The sequence below is a fragment of the Chanos chanos genome, chromosome 13 (genome assembly GCF_902362185.1).
Source record: "Chanos chanos chromosome 13, fChaCha1.1, whole genome shotgun sequence".
NCBI classification, from domain to species: domain Eukaryota; kingdom Metazoa; phylum Chordata; class Actinopteri; order Gonorynchiformes; family Chanidae; genus Chanos; species Chanos chanos.
Genome location: NC_044507.1, coordinates 22,204,137 through 22,224,929, shown reverse-complemented (window position 1 = coordinate 22,224,929; position 20,793 = coordinate 22,204,137). Strand labels below are relative to the sequence as shown.

Genomic DNA, 20,793 nt, shown 5'->3' with positions numbered 1-20,793 from the left:
CGGGAGCGTTACTTAGATGTGTTGGTTACACACACGTTCAGGTTTGTCTTCCGGGAGCGTTAGTAGGATGAAAATGCTGAAGCATCTTGTACCACTGCCTCAGGGCGGAAATCTTTACATGAACACAGAAAAGACAGACCTGAAATTCTCGGAATATTTTTTAAGGAGCTCTCTGGTTTACAGACAGAATAATATGCTAAATGTTTATGTATTTCAAAAAGTTCATGAAGTTTTGGGGGGAGGGTTGTGTGAGGTCCAGCGTGCATGTGGTGGTGATTCCTATGCAGCCGACAGAGCCAAACCTAGGCCATTGTGAAAGGAAGCACTTGTCTGTAACCAGTCACCTCAGGGAAATTTGGCAAATGAAACGTCCTCATTGAGGTGCCGCCCCTCCCACCTTTCCTTGTCTGGTAAAACTAGCTCAAGCAGTCATATAGACAGGTGCTCTGACCTTAACTTCTTACCTCAGCTTATCTGCAAACAACTCATTATGTAAATCCACACAGAGTACCGTCTTGACCTCTGACACGTTTTCTTATGTAAGTTGGCACACTTACACGTTAAAACCCCGATCTGCACACTGGCCTTAGGTCAGAGTCATAGAGACAGATGTAGAAAAAGAAATATTTTGGCCATAAAGATTAGGCTTGGTTAGGTACACGGACTTTGTCTCCCCTGTATTCGGTGGAAAAGGTTCAGTTTAAAGTGCTTAGGCCCTGTGGTTATGTTGCTTTTTCATTAAAAGTACTTTGAAGATACAAGGTTAAAAAGCATTTGCCCCTTTGGGTCTTCACAGTGTATCATGTGAATTACTCTTAACACAACTTCCTTGTATTATGACAGATATAAATAAATGTTGCGCATGCGCTTGTGTGTGTGTGTGTGTGTGTGAGGGTGCGTGTGTGTGTGTGTGAGGGTGCGTGCATGTATGTGTGTGTGAGGGTGCGTGCGTGTGTGTGCGTGTGAGTGTGTGTGTGTTTGTGTGTGAGTGTGTGTGAGGGTGCGTGCATGTGTGAGTGTGTGTGTGTGTGTGAGTGTGTGTAGTTTTGGTTTTGAGTGCACACTACTGATGTGTGTCAAAGACTACTCTGTTCTTTAGCCACTGAAGGTTTCGGATTCGTCTAAATAATATTGTCCACTGAATGATAAAGTGAAAGCTCTAAATACCAAAGGGAAAAGGAACACCTTGGTTGTCTTTCAAGAGAGAACCACCTCTGTCTTGTGGCACACCTCTAACGTAAAAGAGAAAAACTCATTTTCAGTAGTTTTCTTCCAAAGTCTCTGAAGACTAAACAGCAGTTTGTGAGAGCACAGGTAAAAAAAAAGAGACAGGACGAGAAAAGTTCTTTGCATAATTTCATTCCTATTCTCTAAGGATTTTTTTTTTCCTTTTGGTCTTGTGCAATCTGCAAAATACTTAGCAAATAAAGTCATAGGCACATACAAACAGAATGCTGCCCTTACTCTGACCGACAACATGTAAACATGTCTTAATTGTCAATACAACAAATACACATAATAATAATAATAAAAAAAACAATAATAACAATAATAATAATGCCTTATCATTATGGTTAAAATACAAGGATGTTAGGATTGAAATAACAATATGCTACACTAATACAAATTAATGAATTAAAACATTTTTCAAGTTAATATTATAAATGTGGTTATAGTTCAGTCATGCACCCCACACACACACGCTCATATAACACACCCGTCAGGCATCGGAGGGACAACAACCCAATCCCTGACTCTTTGAAGTGAAAAGTTTTGCATTTCAACTCTTGTGAAATAATTTAGCACCCTGAAAATTAGTTTGATTTAGTCTGGGGTCCTGGTCCTGCTGCAGCCGAAACCTCCGCCTGTCCATTACCCTCTCTGAGACGTCGGGCCCTGCCGCTCCCAGATCCAGCGCGACACCAATTTATCTAACGGAAACCAAAACAGAGCTTTATTCTTCTCTCAGCTACGGGTGTGTTATACACATAGCATAGCCCGTACGGAGCACGACAAGCCACAGTCAGTCTCCTCTCAGTGGAGAACGCCACAGCTTTTCCTATGCAGTGGAAAAATGGTTCAGCTTTTCCTATGCAGTGGAAAAATGGTTCAGCTTTTCCCGTGGGACACGTGCTATTGCTTTTTTGTTGTTGTTTCTGTTCTGTTTTTGGAAAGGGAGGTGTTTAGTAAAAGCCGTTTAAGGGCAAACTTCTCCTTGGACCGGATTTGAGATCTGACTGTTCAATCTAAACCATTTCTTCATGCGGTAAGACCGTTGTGCATCCAGGTTCAATTTAAAGATGTAAACATTAGGAGAGAGAGGTCATGGGTCTAGGAGACTGACGAGACGTGATGACCAAACAAGTCAATGAGACTAAATGGATGAATGACGTCTGGAGAATAAACTCTGTCGGAATAACGGACGTTATTGGAATAACAGGCATTATTGGGAAGTTGGCAGTTTGAATCGAAGGGGCTAGTTACTTCGCTGTGAAGTGAACAGATGACTTCACTGTGCCCTGTGAGAGCCAATCAGAGTGAGCAGACCGCACAGGGCAGTCGTGAGCATGCTGTTTGAGAGTGGTCGTCATGGAGATCATAGTCCTAGGAGGAGTTCTGCCCTTAGAACAATAACAATCTTCCAGTAAACTAAACTAAACTAAACACTCTCCCACTCATTCCCCATCTGCTGGGTGCCAAACTGTGTACACAAAAGGTTTTCTGTGTGTGTTCACTGGTGAAAAGACTTTTGCATTCTTTAAGCTGAGCAAGGTTCTTTTTGTTTTGTTTGTATGCGTGTTTATGTATGAATTGCTTAAATCTCATTTGTACTCCAGTGAAAAACACTGGCTCAATATATTAAACATGTCCAGCTTAATATGTTCAGAATGTGTTCAGTATGTGCTCAGTATGTGTGCCAAACAAAATCTGTACTCTATACCACACTTATCTGGCACATCATAAAGGTCTTTTGGTTTGACTTGGTGGTTTAGTAGACCCAGTAATATGCAACAGTCTTTTGGCTGCATATCATTAATCATCAATCAATCAATCAATCAATCAATCAATGAATGCAACAGGAGATCAGACAAGTCAGTAATACACTGCTCATCACTCTCCTTACTAACTACAGATACATTTGAATTCTGCACATAATCCAAGAGCTTCAAACTATGAAAAATACTAGTCCTCTACAAGTGTATTAGAAGATCTGGGACCCCTAGTGGAGCTAATGTAGCACTACACCACTGGAGCGCTGGTTTCCTGTCACTGACGTTTGAGGGTCATCCTTCTACTAACAGCACATAAACAAGACCTTATGAGTCAAAGGCTCACTGTCCTCGCTGTTATCAGCATAATCAATATTTGGTTCAATTTGTTTAATATTGATCCTGTCCCCTCATGTCAGACTCTGGCAAAGTCTTTTACAATCAAAACTAAACAGTGATTTGAGGATTAGCATAACACTCCCAGTTTGCCCAATAATAAACTGTCAGATTAAAGGAAGTACTTCAATCTGATTTTTTGAGAGTTTAATCTGTGTACTTTAACTTTTGTGAGTTTTAAAGTATGTAGCTTTTCTCATGGTTGTAACCGTTAGCATTTGACGTCATTCCAAACACAGGCAAACACTGACAGTTTACACAGAGAAAACTGTCCTGACATCATTCCAAACACAGGGGAAGATCAACAGTTTACACAGAGAAAACTGTCCTGACATCATTCCAAACACAGGGGAAGATCAACAGTTTACACAGAGAAAACTGGAAGGAGCCAGGGATGCGACAGGCTCTACACACAGAATAAAATGTCTGTTATGAAAATCTCAAGACAAAACAGTTAGCCTTAAACATGCTTTACTACACACATTATTCATCTGTTATCCTCCATGACCAGACACAGAGTCTCACTGGATATCTTACTTCTGATGATTTGTTTGATCAGTTTGCTGATACAGGTAATCCGCCTGTCAAATGACCAATGAGAGAGAAACAGTTTCTCAACGACTGCTGAGAAATGCCTCAGTGGATAAAAGGCTATTTCCGCTACTTCCATGTGTGTCATCCACAGTCAAGTGAGGCTATTCTTGGTGTCTGGTTTCCAGTGGGAACTAGCTTGACCACTGTGGCTGACTAAACCAAATACCATTTCCCTCTCCGTGGTCCTGCTAATGCAACCACCGTGAAATGATTTACAAACTGTCAGTACACTGTAATATCACTAACACCACATACCTGCCTACGATTGGAGTATGTACCTTTTCAGATATACTGCTTTACACAAGAGGGTAAATAGCTGCACAATGTCATTTCTATGTCAATGTGGTGGTTGATCCTGTGCATTGATCTTGAGGTGATGAGGTATGTTTTCTCTAACTAGAGGCAGGAGATGAGAGAATGTTTAATGAGATGAGAATCTGTACTCCTGTTTCCTATAAAGGCCTTGACACAAGTTTGTACGGAGGGACAAAAAAAAAGATTGACAGGAACTGAAATGTAGCCTGATGGGCTGCGGGCAGTCAGAACACGTGTAGAGGGCGTGGTCTCAGGACTGGGCTGAGCCGTGTGCTCTGGTACCGTCAGACAGTGGGACTTAGGAATTCGGAATGCTCACGGGAGGGAACTCCGTCTCGTCGTCCAGACACACTGGTCCCGCAGCAAACTCGTGCTCAGGGATAACCTCCCCCTTTTTGGCTCCTCCATCCTCCGAGTAACCTAGGAGACGGAATGGAGGTAGGGAGAAGGGAAAACATACACTGTAACACTCTGCGTGCGTGTGTGTGTGTGTATGTGTATGTGTGTGTGTGTGTATGTGTGTGCGTGTGTGTGTGTGCATGCGTGCACCCGCGTGTGTGTGTGTGTGTGTGTGTGTGTGTGGAGATTTAGGTTTCTGTAGCATTGCGTGGACAAAATCTCCCCTTGAGGATTTAATGAGGGAAACTTGTGAAAACAATTGCTGGTCCCCACTTTGATAAGAAAAGCATGAGAAGGACACTGTATGCCGTGTGCACTCGGGGGGCAGAGTAGAGAGACGTTAGCCCACCACTGCAGAGTCCTTGCTTTAACTGCAGAGTCTCTGCGGTGACTCTGGCTTGGCTGGGCGTCCATACAAACACAGTTGGCGGTGTTCACAGGAGGGGGGCTGATGGGGGATCAGATCCCGACTGCTGCACCAGTGACCCGCACTGATCGGGCGGGCAGTGCACTGGATTAGCGGTGGGCAGACCTGGGAAGTGTGAACCTCCACGTGCATCACAGTTTCCCACAGAGACCCTACATGGTCTCTTGAAAAGAAGCAGTGGGTGGCCCCACGTGTGTCTGAGGGGACACGTGGTAGCCTGTTAAACCATGACTGTTAAACCATAAATGTGTGTGTGTTTTTGACTAACAGTGTGGCGGGCACACGAATGCAATTTATGTCCCTGTCTGTATAGGTGCCTGTCAGTGTCTGTCGTGTCTCTGTGAGTGGATGTCAATGTGAGTAAATGCATCTGTGAGTGTGTGTCTGTGAGTATATGTCTCTGTGAATGTGTGTCTCTGTAAGCGTGAGTCTTTATGACAGTGTGTCTCTGTGAGTGTGGGTGTCTGTGAGTATATGTATCTGTGAGTGTGTATCTGTGAGTATATGTCTCTGCGAGCATGTGTCTCTGTGAGTGCATGTCTGTGAATATACATCTTTGTGAGTGTGTTTCTCTATGAGTACATGCCTCTGTGAGTATGTGTCTCCGTGAGTATATGTCTTGAGTGTGGGTCTCTGTGAGTATGTGGTCATCGCAGTTCTATGTCTCTGATGCAGATGGTCAGATGTGTATTTGTGAGTTGCTGTGCGTGAGTGAGCCAGTGCAATCAGCGGGCATGGTGATGGTTTATACCTGTAAGAGTTGCTGTGACAGGTCCAGAGACTGGCATGGCAACAGTGGCAGCGTAAGACTGGCATGGGGGTGGTACCGTCATACCGTCTGAGCCGTCCACCTCCTGCCTCTGCTCGTCCGTGCCGAAGAGCCTGTGGGCCATAGGTAACGTGAGTTCACTGCCGTGGGGAGCAGTGGGCTGAGAAGACCGAAGGGCAAAGAAGTGACCAAGTGATTCTGACGCCGTCACAAATGAGGGGCATTGCTGACAGTAGTTGCAGTCATTTGCTTTAATAAGTGAAAGCCCACCTGTGACTGTGCACGAGGGTGCATTCACCCCCCTCCTGAGGGTCAACATTGTAAATGAACAGATGTCCGTCAGATGAGGCCACCAGCAGCCGCGGAAGTTTCTGGATTCTGAGAGGAGAAATTGAATAGCCTCACATGTGGGGAGGTTCATTAATGAGTGAACACTGAAGATCACAAAGCATTTTTCAGTCTGTTTTAACTGTCTGTCTGTCTGTTGGGAAGATTCCACTGTTAATGGGAAATCTACTGGACCCACTGCATACACAAAGCAGCGAGGTCACAGAAGTTCATTTGTACCTAGCGTCTCCGTGACGAATATCATCCAATGTGATTCACAAAAACATACACACAGTCAGCAGGTTAAAGTCAGCTCAACAGAACAAGCTCTATAGCACAGGACCACACAGAAATGACCTCCCACAGAAACAAGCATTTCCTCAAACACACACACATACACAAACACACACACACACACTCTGATTACTGTGGTCCTATACTGAAAACAGGATCAGGTGTGTATGTCTATGTGTGAGTGTGTGTGCATGTCTATGTGTGAGGGCGTGAGTGTGTGTGTGTGTGAGTGTGTGTGTATGTCTATGTGTGAGGGCATGAGTGTGTGTGTGTGAGTGTGTGTATTTCAGTATTTTGAGGACGTTGTCGGGAGCGACCGGCGCTGTGTAGAGTGGGCACTCACGTAGCGAGGGCACAGACGTGTTTCTGCCCGGCCGTCTGAAGGCGGACAGTGGCGAAGGCTCGGTCCTGGTTCATCATGCCTGACACCTGGGCTGGGAGGTAACTGCTCGCTGCAGAGAACATCTTCCCAACATATGCCGACCAGGTAGGAGACTCCTCCTCACCACTGTCTCACACACACACACACACACACACAAAATGAGTGAGTGAGTGTGTGTGTGACTGTGTAGCAGTAGTGTTACTGTGAGTTACAGTGTTGTTAGTGTGTGTGTTAGTGTGTGTGTGTTGAGGCAGTGTCAGTGAGTGTGTATTTCAGTGTGCTGCACCTCGGGCCGTGATGCTCCAGTTTGAAAATGTGAACGGTCTCTGTGTTGCTGGAAGCGCACAGGAACTGGGCATCAGGACTGAACGACAGAGAGCTGATGGTGACATATCTGTGAGAGCACAGAAATGCGCAGTCAAACACCAAACAAACAACATAACACACACACACACACACACACACACACACACACAGACCTGTCACGTCTCCCATTTTTTCCAGGAGACTTCAACATTACCCACGTCTCACTTCTCACGGGTCTCGTTAAATCTCACGGATTTTCACACTCAGTAGCATAGAACAGACCTAATCATTACAATAGACTGCTGCACGGTGCAAGTGACCGCCGTGTTCGTGCTGCGTGGCTCACTACGTCTGCGCGGCCCACTACGTCTGCGTGGCCCACTACGTCTGCGCGGCCCACTACGTCTGCGCGGCTCACTACGTCTGCGCGGCTCACTACGTCTGCGCGGCCCACTACGTCTGCGCGGCTCACTACGTCTGCGCGGCTCACTACGTCTGCGCGGCCCACTACGTCTGCGCGGCTCACTACGTCTGCGCGGCTCACTACGTCTGCGCGGCCCACTACGTCTGCGCGGCTCACTACGTCTGCGCGGCTCACTACGTCTGCGCGGCCCACTACGTCTGCGCAGCAGTTATACTGGTCAACAGTGTTTCAGTATATAGTGAGTATGTTCCGTAAATGCCGTGCAAATGTAACAACATGCTTGCACGTGTTGTCCTTTGTTTGTGTGTGTGGGGGGGGGGGGGCAGTGGGGGTGGCTCACGGACTTCAATCACTGACCTCACAGATTTCAGTCATTTTAATTTGACAGGCATGCACGCAGTCAAACATTAAACAAACACCACACACACACACACACACACACACTCCAAACAAACATCATAACACACACAAACGCACACTCAAGCAACAACACACACACACACTCAATCAAACACCAAACAAAGAACGTAGCAAGCACACACACGTGCGCGCGCAAAAACACCAAACAAACAAAACACACACACACACACACACACACACACACACATACACACAAAAAACCACTGAACAACATAATGCTGGTTACATATGTAACTGTGGTTCTACAGCTGGCATATGATGCAGTTTAGACTGAGTGGAAACAGTCTAAATGAAGCTGCATCGATTGCTGAGAGCTTACACCCAAGTTGTCATTTTGTGACACATGACGTGACGTAGACAATATAGTCCAGTGCTCACGTCAGTCAATGCTGGGAGCATTTCTCACCAGAACCAGAGGCCTGAGTCACCTGAAAATCTGGTGGTCTTCCACCAGACATTGAACCACGGTTACATACGTAACCAGCGTTCTACTTCCTTGTCTCCACACTGCCAGATGGCATGGTTTAGATTGTGTGGAAGACTTATACCCAAGCTGTCACGAGGGCTCCAACACATGTATAGGGTGTTCCTGTTTCACATGGCACAGAGCAGAGGATTAACAGACATAGGGGTTTTAATTGTGTTTTTGTCAATCAGGCGGACGCATCAAGGCTCACACATAAGTGACAAATGAGACCTGCTGGGATGCACAGCAGGAGTCACATGGTCATGATCAGATGGAGTGATGCTGAACACTGCCTGCACACAAAAAACGGGGAACTAGAAGCGGCGACATTAATCCGACAGAATCTTGAAAATGTCATGATGACATCCATGTTGCGACAGTGCAAATATCCATTAGGCTTGCTCCCCACAGCGCAGCCCAGGAAGTAGGCACTGCACGAGTGGAATGACATTTCACAGGCCCGGGTGTGTCACGACCAGTAGACGAGTATAAGTAACAGCGTCTGTAATCCAGTGAGCTAACCTGTCCTTCCACGAGGCTGGTCCATTGCATCCATCACTAGGACATACAAACAACTGGTCGTTGGCCCGCCAACCTCTTGTAGCTGCCACATATTGTCTAAGTGCCCTGACAGGGCAAAGGGCCGCATTCAGTGTATCGTCGAAAGAGTTCAAAGCAGGAATCGTAATGGGTCAGCTGACATACTCTGGACCCAGGACTTTAGGTAGGAATGCAGGGTTTAGCCATAACGTCACTCATGAGTGCTCTGGCCCCCACTGCAGACACTGTGGGCTGACAGAGAGTGCGTCCAGCTTACTAACTCTCTGTGCTGAAGCAGCTGCAACCAGGAACGCTGTTCTCATTGAAAGCCACTTGATGTCTGTCTCTCCCAGAGCCTCATAGGGGGTGACACATAGGCTGTCGAACGCAATATTGAGGTCCCACTGAGGAACTGAACATTTGCAAGGTGGATTCAAATGTCTCGCGCCTTTCAAGAAGGCCACAATCATCTTACGCCCCCCTACTGGGGACACCTCAACACCTCAACTGGGCCCCTATAGGCTGACATTGTTGCCACATAACCCCTCAGAGTGCACACAGAGTGACCAGCCTGCAACGAGCCCTGCAGAAATTTCAGGATATTCCCCAGCAAGGCATGTTAGTGGGTCAATGTTGCGTCCAGAGCACCACATTGAAAAATATTTCTATTATCGTACAGCAATCGTGTAGATGGGGCACGGGCTTTTAGAATAGTGTCCAGGACCCGGCCCATCATTGCCTGGGTATTACAAGCTCTGCACACTAGGCGGTCAGTGCGCCTGCACTCAGGGCTAGGGCATCGTGGATCTGCGTGAAGAGCCTCCTCAGGCGAAACAATCAGGGAAACTACTCCTGATTCTACTGCTGGCACAGGGGCTGGGCCCCCCCCCCCCCGAGCCTGGCTCTGCCATGGACACTAGCAGCCCAGTAGGGTGGTCCATCCTACAAGTATTCGCCTCCTTCAAGGCCTCAGTGAACATCTTTGTGAAGTCCTCACAATGAGGAATAACCAGATCGCTGCTACGAGCAGGTAAGCGGCAGGGGCAATTTGTCCGCATGATAGCCAGGGAAAGAAGTTCCAAATTAAGTTTTGCTAGAGCCATCCGTATGGCACTTCCCAGAAGTGGCAGTGAATATCGAGGGCTCTGCTACATCCTCTGACTCCCTGCCGCTTCCTGTTGCAAGAGAGTCAAAAGCAGCATGATCTTCCGGAAGTGAGATGTCTTCAGTGTCCAGAGGAGACAGGGCATCAGTAGCAGCAAGAGAAAGAGCGTCCACCTCTCTCGAGAGAGGGGAGGCCGGTGGGTCTGCCTCTCCATCCAGAGGGGAGGCAGGTGGGTCTGGTTGTGAGGTAGGCAGGGAGGCATCGTCTGGGTAAGTGGCTGGGCAGATGCAGAGGAGACAAGACAGTCCTCATTCCCACTGAGCCCCGCAAGGCGTCCCTGCCGCTGTTGTACGGTGAACAGACTACAATGCACACAGGGGTCAGACATGGCTTCTCTGAGGTGATGAATCCCAAAGCAGCTGGGACATGCGATCATGTGGGTCATCCAACTTCATGAGTGTACCACACAGAGTGCCCCAGGCCATTACTGCTTGAACTTGAGTGTAAAAAGAAGTTGTGGCGTGTGTGATAATGTGGTGCCAGGCATGAGCACGCAGCACTGTATCTGACGATCCTCGTTTAGTACAGTCTAATATTGAGTAATACAAAAATAATAATCTATCGGATAATATAGGCTACTAATATAATATTACTGTAAGAGATCCGTCCATGAGTAACCGCGAGGACAGCTGAGGAATGCGATGTACACTGAGTGGTGTGGTGCCATGGACTAGGTGCCTCACACTTGGGTGTTGTGTCCCGTGCAACCGTGACGGGGGAAGAGGCATCGATTCACCGTCGTGCTGCGCTGGGGGGTGGGTGCGTTATACTCGGTTTATGGTACAGTGTGACCACATCGAGGAAGGGGCGTCGGCTTAACTTAGCGTGACGTGACGTGCTGTGCCGGTGACTGGGCACAAACACACACACTGTGATTTGGTGTACTTGAACAATGCAATGATCCTGGTGTGTGGGCACTGCACGCTAGCTGTACAATGTTAGTTCACCTAGCAGTTGTGCTAGACCAGCGTGATGGGTCTGCAGCACTCGGAAATGCTAGATATTCACCTTTCTAGTTTTGTTGAGGTGTTCGCAGGTAATCCACCGGATTTCGACAGAGAACGAAAAAAACTAGAGTCTGAGCTAGTAATTGCCCCGTCAAGTTAACTGAAGTGTTGAAGTGGGAATAAAGATATGGTGGAGATATACTCTGCAGTTAGCTGTTCCACAACCACAGTAGAGCTGTCAAGACGATGTCAGAGAATTTATGATGTGTTCTCAGCAGCGGCGAGGAAGCGGAGGGGAATAACTGACGTGAACACTGGACTATACTGTCTACATCACGTCATGTGTCATAAGGTGACAACTTGGGTGCAAGGTCATAGATGCAGCTACGCGCAAGGGGGTTTCCACATAGTCTGAACCCTGTGGCGGTCTGGAGACATGGAAGTAGAACACGCACGCACACACACACACGCACACACACACACACACGCACACCAAACAAACATCATAACACACACACTCCCACATACGTATAGTCAAACACCAAACAACATAATACACACACACACACACACACACAAAGTCAAACATCAAACAAACAAAATAACACCACACACACACATACACACACACACACACACACACATATATATCCTGAGGTATATTAAAACATTAATTCAGAGAAAGGAGAGACTGAAGTTCATTATATATTGAAGGTCGATTTTTTTCTTCAATTTGTATCTCTCAGACTCGTGTCACCCATGCTCTCTCATCTCAGCCCAACAAGACAATCCCTTCACTACACAAAGCTGAGGATTAGAACATATTTTCTTTCACACATGTGAAACTAAGCCAGCACCATGTTTCAGTTGTTGAATAATGGATTCAGTTCTGTCAGCTGTGAGAGTGAACTGTACAAACAGAGGACACATACTTCTGCACACAAACCGGCACACCTGCGCTGTCAGGTATGCTTTAGAGAGCCACTCCCCTCAGCAACACAGACAGATCTGAATTCTCTGCTATTTTAAATCATCTTTATCTACCTGTTTGCTTTCTGAATAACCGAAGCTAGTTTGTAGTGTGCTGATCTGTTTGGTTTGTGAGTTGCTCTGTGGGTGGATACTCTAACCTCTTCATGCCTCTGCGGAATTCAAACAGACGCAGGCCCTCTGGAATGGAGAACACTCGGATTACAGTACCCTGCACAGACAGGACAAAGCCATCAGTCTGATATTTCTGTGAGTGTGTGTGTGTGTGTCTGTGTATGTGTACATGTGCGTGCACATGTGTGTGTATATATACACGTGTATGTGTATCTTACCCTCTCTGAAGCGCTGGCCAGTTTGGTGCCTGAGGCATTGAAAGTGATGGCAGCCAGAGGACTGTCATGGGCTGGAATCATAGTCACAGTGCTCTACAGGAGAGGAGAGGAGAGGAGAGGAGAGGAGAGGAGAGGAGAGGAGAGGAGAGGAGAGGAGAGGAGAGGAGCTTCAGTGATCCACGACAGTAACACAGAATATTCAGTAAAGTAAAGATTCCAATAAAGCAGATGTTTGAGTGATTTTGTTGTGCAAGCAAACTATGTAAACACACATTATGTAAACATGCGATTAGTATATGAATTTACGAGTCTGTTAACATCACATCACAGACAATAACTGACAGATTGTTAGCTTCATAGACAATTGTCACAGCGTCATAGAGAATATTCATAGCGTCATAGACAATAATTACCAGATTGTTCGCGTCATAGACAATAATCTCTCCGATGGTGGCGTTGCCAGGGTATGCCAGGTAAGAGTTGGAATGGTTAATGGAAAGAGCACAAAGCCCTGAAGAAATAAATACAGAGGAAAAAATCTTTTGTGATTTTTATAAGACGTATGTAAAAAATGAGCCACTTCTTCCATAACGAAATATAAGCATCACTTCTAAATGTCAATGAACCAAGCAAAAAGAACAGCATTATCTTATCTGTAGATCTAATACTTACTTATACAGGAATAAATAAACCTTCACCATGACAACAACAACTAATACTACTACTACTACTACACACAGTTCATTTTAGTGTCAATGACAGTGACAGTCAACTTTCCTACACTAGCCAAATTGATCTTAAATTAAATATGTAATTAAATTAAATAGGCATATTTATTCACAAATATGTACAACAATAGTAACAGATATTGAAATAATTACAATAACAGGTTAAATGCATTGAAAGATTAACCTGGAATGAAGAAATGATTTAAGATGTATAGCATTTGAAGTTTTATTTTCCCTTTTGTTTGCGTTGGGAGTGATGTGTGTGTGTGTGTGTGCACGTGCGTGTGCGTGTGTGTGTGTGTGCGTGTGCGTGTGCGTGTACGCCGTGTGCGTGTGGAGGGGGGGGGGGGGGTTGTTTAGTTTGTTACCTGCAGGGTTAGGGGGTGTGTTGAGAAGCGTCTTCAGAAGTTTCATGTCTTTTATGTTGTGGATGTAAATAGACTCCTCCAGACACACGACCAGCCTCTGCACACAGTGTCACAGGGCAATACTACTGCTCATTATTCAGGAAAACCTCCAGTTTGTGTCAATATACTACTACACGCCAGTGATGTGAATAATCAGAACTTTAAAACCGAGATGTAAACCTTTACAAAAAAAGCATGAACCAATAACTGACTTTTTTTTTTTTTTTTTAAATCATAAGCTCAGTTGATTATAAATGTTCAGTTGTCCACTCATTGACCGGATCAGCCCTACAGAATCAGCGGCTACCAACACAAGCCTTCAACAGCAGACCATTCCCTGTTCACCCACACGAATTACAAGGGAAGAGGTTTCACAGTTCACTGTTTAAAAAACAGTCTAAACATTAAGAACAGCCGTCGACTTGTCACATCCCTACTGGACTCGTACACAAATAATGTAAAAAAGATGCGAACATGTGAAAATACTGTAAATTAATCTCAATCACAATTTCTCTTTTTCCAAAACCATTTTACCCTTAAGGGAAAATGTTTTCTAATTCACTGTTGTTTTGTTTTTGTGATCTAATGTTTGTGAAAGGCCCCAGAGGACAATCTGCTCCTACACAGACAAACACCGAGCACTTTGTCTTATCTGTGTTCCCCCAGAGCCTGGGAGGCAGGCAGGGCTCCGTCACCTGGCGGTTGAGCCGCACGGCCAGGATGGTGTTGGAGTAGCTGTAGTTGCAGATTTCCGTCCCCTTCTTAAAATGATAGACATTCATCCGCCGCGGCATGGCCTGTCCTACCACCACCACCAGACTGCTGGAGAAGAGTCGCTCCACAATGTACACGTCTGGATTCTCCGCTGAGGAGGGACACACACACACACACACACACACACACACACACACACGCACATAAACCAGCGATCATAAACACACTTAAATACTACCCTACACACACAGAGACTTCCCAGGCTCTGCCATTCTCTATGCTAATCAGTCAGTTTGTGAATACTGAACGCTCAGTATTCACAGTATTCAGAAAGTGAATACTCTTGAGTCACTGGCTAAAGCAAACATATGGAACCATATGCTACTACGGCTAGGTCTCTGAACACACGCCTGCAAGAGAACTGTGTGAGCACAACACTTAATCTCATGTTTTGTATGCGGAACGAGGTGAAAAATCAACTAAAAAGAACAGACTGTTCTGACTGAACAACACTAATCCTCAAAATGCATTTTATCAGATGTCAACAGTAAACAGTGTTTAGATAGCCATAAACCTGCAGGAAGAGGTCAGACAGTGAATTCCCCTCCAGATGACAGGTGTTAAACACAGGGGGTAAATCAGAGGGCACTGAGTGTTGCTTTCAGTGAGGAAATACTCCACATGTTACAGTAGGCTATCTGTACAGTACACCCACTATCAGCAGGCTGACCTAAGCTCATGAACAGGTCCAGACACAGGCTTTTAATTCGGTTTTCCAATATCTCAGATGGATTCTTTACAGCCCAAAGACCAATTACATTATATTCTCTCCAGTAATCCCAGAGATTACACTGCCTCTTCAGAAAACACAACACAACAACCATTAACAACTCCTTTTCTGTTTTTTTCCATCCCAGATTCACTTTCCAAAGACTTACTGACTGACTGTATTACTGACTGACTATATGACTGACTGACTATATGACTGACTGACTGACTGCATGACTGACTGCATGACTGACTGACTGTATTACTGACTGACTATATGACTGACTGACTGCATGACTGACTGACTGTATGATTGACTGACTGTATTACTGACTGACTATATGACTGACTGACTGCATGACTGACTGACTGTATGACTGACTGACTGTATTACTGACTGTATGACTGACTGACTGACTGAATGACTGTATTACTGACTGACTGTATGACTGACTGACTGTATTACTGACTGTATGACTGACTGACTATATGACTGACTGACTGTATTACTGACTGACAATATGACTGACTGACTGACTGTATGACTGACTGACTGTATGACTGACTGACTGTATGACTGACTGACTGTATTACTGACTGTATTACTGACTGACTATATGACTGACTGACTGACTGTATGACTGATTGACTATATGACTGACTGACTGACTGACTGACTGTATGACTGACTGACTATATGACTGACTGACTGACTGTATGACTGACTGACTGTATGACTGACTGACTGTATGACTGACTGACTATATGACTGACTGACTGTATTACTGACTGACTGTATGACTGACTGAATGAATGAACGAGTGAGTGAGCTAGCTAGCGAACAAACAAATGAATAAATAAACACACACATCACGTTTGTGTGTCATGAGTGAACCATGTCTGTGATCTCAGGCCCTGACTGGATCTGGGTCTGGGTCTGAATGAACAGTGTGTATAAATTTTGAGTTAGTTTTGATTTTTCATTTTGACAGCGGTAAGAGTGGGGCGTGAGTGAGGATGCCGTTGGTCACATGCTGCCCAGAGGTCAGAGAGGACGTCACAGAAACACGTCAGACTTTTACCACTGTCATGGATGCAGTCCAGTTTGTCCACTGAGGTCACCGAAAACAGCTTATATCCAGTTTTAGTGCCGACGGCCAAAGACCTGCAAAACAGATGGCCAAAAATAACAACTCATTATAACACAACTTCCTTTTTTCACATTATGTCTTAGTTTTTCAGATGAGCTGTTGATATGTTTGCACTTCTCTGGTCAGCTTTGCTTGGACTGTGCTTTTCATGTCGCTGTAAGAAAGTGTGGAATGAAACTTCACTCTTTTAACGGCTTAAACTGCTCAGCGTCAGACTGATGCAACGATTCAGTGGGCTGTGACCAAATTCTCCATCACTTCATGAGTCACTGTGTTTTTTCAGGAGCCAGTACAGCTGATGCAACCCTTTCAGTACTAAAAATATGTAAATTAGCAGTTCTCTCAGTCAGACATTTCAGAGAACTCAACTTAAGTGCTATCTGCCGAGAAACGTCTTAATATGCTGCTAACACGGCCACGTTTTGTCCCTGTGGAGTTATAGGTTTGGTCACAGAGGAAAGATTTCCACAGGGAAGTGGAATATGAGAGCGAGTTAGCGCTTTGACACTCATTGTGTGATTGGATGGAACACACCAGAGACCAACATCTGTTTCACACACACTCCTCATTCCTGTGTTCATGTCAGGTCATGTGCTTTGCCTGTTTCCTTCAAAACTACTGATCCTCGTAACTGTTTTCTAGTCTGGACCACAGAGATGTATCTCTGTTCTTGATTCATATGTCTGAAGATTACAGAAATGAAAGAGCGTATGAATATGACTTGGAAGCATCTTCTGTGTGTAACCGTTGGGCGCAGCACATATGAAATCATTCACTATTGTTCTTAAAGTTATAAACAGCTAAATGCGGTGAGGTGCGTTAACAGTTCTCAAACCGCAGAGATATTTGGCAGGCTGCCTATCATAACAGTTTGTGTTTTAGGCCAGGTCAGCTTGGCCCCCATATGTTTTTGACAGAGGAGTGTGAACCAGAGGAGGGAGAAAATGCCCAGAACTGGGTCACCTTGTCAAGAGTTGGGGGACTAATCGATGGGTTAACACGATGATGCCAGTTTAAGAGGTTGTACTCTTCTCTCCGCCAATTTACAGCGGCGTGCGAAAGTCTGGGCACCCCTGGTCAAAACGCCTGTTACTGTGAATAGTTCAGTGAGCAGAAGACGAACTGATCTCCAAGAGGCATAAAGTTGAAGTCGAAACAAACATTCTTTTAAACATTTTAAGCAAGATTAGTGTATTTTTGTTTGTTTTGTTTTGCACACCTTTAGAGTGGAAAAAAGAAAAAGGAGCACCACGCAAAATTTCGGGCACCCTGCACGGTCAGCGCTTAACAACACCCCCTTCGGCTAGCATCACAGCTCGTAAACGCTTTTTGTAGCCAGTCAAGAGCCTCTCAGTTCTCGTTTGGGGGATTTTCGCCCCGTTCTTCCTCGCAAAAGGCTTCTGGTTCTGTGAGATTCTTAGGCCGTCCTGCATGCACTGCTCATAAAGTCCATCCACAGATTTTCAACAATGTTTAGGTCGGGGGACTGTGAGGGCCATGGCAAAATCTTCCGCTTGCACCTCTTCAGGTCGTCCATTGTGGATTTTGAGGTGTGTTTAAGATCGTTATCCTGCTGTAGAAGCCATCTTCTTCATCGTTAGCTTTCTGGTATTTTAACTGAATCCGTTCTTCCCTCAACCAGTGAAATGTTCCCCGTGCCACTGGCTGCAACATACGCCCAAAGCATGACCCGTCCACCCCCCCGTGCTTAACAGTTCGAAAGGCGTTCTTTTCTGCACCCTTTTTCTCCCAACAAACCTTGGCTCATTTCAGCGAAAAAGTTTGATTTTAACTTCATCAGTCCAAAGGACTTGTTTCCAAAATGCATCAGACTTGCTTAGATGTTCCTTTGCAAACTTCTGACGCTGAATTTTGTGGTGAGGGCGCAGGAAAGGTTTTCTTCGCATGACTCTTCCATAAAGGTCATATTTGTGCAGATGTTGCTGCACAGTAGAACAGTACACCACCACTCCAGAGTCTACGAAATCTTCCTGAGGGTCTTTTGCAGTTAAACGGGGGTTTCAATGTGCCTTTTTAGCAATCCTACGAGCAGTTCTCTCAGAAAGTTTTCTTGGTCTTCCAGAGCTTAGCTTGACCTCCACCCTTCCTGTTAACTGCCATTTCTTAATTACATTACAAACTGATGAAACAGCTACCTGAAAACGCTTTGCAATCTTCTTATTGCCTTCTCTTGCTTTGTGGGCATCAGTTATTTTAATTTTCAGAGTGCTAGGCAGCTGCATAGAGGCGCCCACGGCTGCTGATTATTGGGACGAGGTTTGAGGAATCAGAGTATCTATAAAGCTTTGAAATTAGCGTCACCACCTGGCCTCTCATAACGTTGACTGTGAACAAGTCACAGCCCTAACATGCTAATTAAGGTCTGAGACCTTGGTAAAAGTTATGTGAGATCAAATCTTTGGGGTGCCCAAACTTTTGCATGGTGCGCCTTTCCTATTCTTCACTTTAAATTGTACAAAACAAAAATAATACACTAATCTTGCTTAAAATGTTTAAAAGAATATTTCATTTTTAACTTTATGCCTTTCAGTTCATCTTCTACTCACTTCACTGTTTACTGTACCAGAAATTTTGACGAGGGGTTGTCCAAACTTTTGCATGCTGTAATGTTTTAAATAGGTTTAAGAAATATATTTGTAACAACGCACACGAAATGAAAACTAAAATATACATAGTATCGTTCAACGATAAACAGAATGTTATCATACAGACCAAATCATGAGTGTGTTAGTTTTATACCCGTAGGCTACAATTTGGTCGTTACTAAACACAAGAAGAAAATGTGTTCACTGGTCTGCAACAGAAACCGTAAGTTTAGACAAATATTTTAAACATTATGAGTGATGTGACGGGGCTACTACATTTAGCTATGACTTCACTATAGTTGTGTATTTCGTGTTACGAGTCGTTAAAACTCGGATCGACGAGTATATCCTCCAAAATAAGCGTATAGATATACATTACAAGATATTTACTCGTACATGCATACATTTAAGACGAAAAATTTGGTCACGGAGACGCTTAAATCGGAATGACTGAAAATGGGATGATGCAAGACTTGTTCAAACGCTACAGCGAGGCACAGTGAACAACGGAATCTGAACGCTTACGTGGAGTCCTGGTTGAAGGAGGCGCAGCACAGTAATGGCCCACCAGGAACGTCGGCTCCCTCTCCAGTCTCCATCCCGACTCCCAACGACCTCCTTTCCCCCTTCCGCCCTGGATCGGAGGCCTGGGATCGGTTGGACCTCTTTGAAAGATCGTTGCGACTAAATCCACCGAGGAAAGGAATTGGTATTCAAGCGCAATTAGTGGTATTTTATCTTCACATCAAAAATTGCGAAGTGCCAAACGTTAACAGTTTTTGAGGAGATGCTGTATATGTTTCACCACTTCAGACTGTAGACCATGAAGAAAACATTAAGATGAAGCAAAACAAAAACAGCTGACAGCCGTGAGGTCATAACAACGCCTCAGCCTAATGGCTGGCGAAAAGTGCAATGTTGTCGTGCGGTCCAGCTCAGATTGGTCAGCATAGAAAAAATTGATCTGATTGGCTCGAAATGCGGAACCAACTGCAAGTAGGCCGTTCCCAGATGTACAACGCTGCTGCGGGCAAATTATATGGGTGTTGAGGCGCTGCAGTCTATGTGATGTGAGTAGATCGCCCGTCTTTTAGGTTCAGTTTTCAAATTGGTAATCACTGTCTTGTTGAGTAGTTCCCAGTTGCTTTGAATGGTTTTATGAAAGCACTTGTGCAACAGTGTAGACAGGATGTACGCCCACCTAAACTGAAACCGAGCGTTTGCTTTCGTGTCCTGTACATTTGCAATCTGCGAAGTTATGCAAATAAAGCAACTTAAACCTGAACAACTTGCTAGAGGTTTGTTTTTTTCCCCCATGTTTTATAATGTTCAAAGGGTTGACAAAATAATGAAAACGCCTGATGAAAGTGGGGTCATATTTTGAGGTAAAATTACAGTAAGAAAAAAATTAATAAACAAAAACAACAACAAAAAAGTATGTATTTCAAAGCAGTATCAGCGAGGACGTTTCTGCAGATGTATCACTTACGGAAATACAGCGTTTTTATTTAATGTTTCCTAGAGAACATTTCTGAAAATTATGATGGCATAAAAAGCGAATCTGCATCAGTAAAGAGGAAAAGGGGTCGTTTATGGAAGGTTTATGGAAGAGCACTGATGTACACTGTAGGCGATTTGTAAGGGGATGAGGGGGAATGCCACCCCCCTTGTTAGCAAAATGACCAAAATGCACCCCCCTTGCTAACCTGACATCCCCCTATGTACCCTATAGAGTAGTGTCAGTGACCACTGGGCCACCTCCCCCCTACTCCCCCCCCCCGTTAAAAAAGAACAAATCGCCCACTGGATACACATGTAATGGGATAGCTATTACAAATCTCCAACCATGGTGCTAAAAAGTCGTCACAGAACTCAGTCTACACTTGTACACTGTCGACTGAAAATGTATGATATTTATGGAAGGTCCATCTCTCAG

The 20,793-nt window shown here is 45.0% G+C and overlaps 1 protein-coding gene across 1 annotated transcript; it reads right to left on the bottom strand.

Moving 5' to 3' along the window:
• Positions 1-1,346: 1,346 nt before the first annotated feature.
• On the bottom strand, positions 1,347-19,701 carry wipi1 (WD repeat domain, phosphoinositide interacting 1). Its single transcript, XM_030790015.1, has 13 exons — positions 19,383-19,701; positions 16,183-16,265; positions 14,314-14,483; positions 13,580-13,676; positions 12,897-12,994; positions 12,484-12,576; positions 12,292-12,362; positions 7,180-7,287; positions 6,855-7,019; positions 6,161-6,268; positions 5,873-6,003; positions 4,615-4,715; positions 1,347-1,931 (listed from the first exon to the last, which is right to left on the bottom strand). The coding sequence occupies exons 1-13, from the start codon at positions 19,454-19,456 to the stop codon at positions 1,815-1,817; spliced, it is 1,416 nt and encodes a 471-aa protein (XP_030645875.1). The 5' UTR covers positions 19,457-19,701; the 3' UTR covers positions 1,347-1,814.
• Positions 19,702-20,793: the final 1,092 nt, after the last annotated feature.

Bases quoted from the DNA above. Each gene is read 5' to 3' on its own strand.
- wipi1 (XM_030790015.1), bottom strand. From the start codon at position 19,456: ATGGAGACTGGAGAGGGAGCCGACGTTCCTGGTGGGCCATTACTGTGC. The intron at 14,484-16,182 runs GTAAAAGTCTGA...GTCCCTCCTCAG, and splicing joins GGACTGCATCCATGACAGTG to CGGAGAATCCAGACGTGTAC. The intron at 1,932-4,614 runs GTGAGCATTCCG...GGTTTCCGTTAG, and splicing joins ACGAGACGGAGTTCCCTCCC to ATAAATTGGTGTCGCGCTGG.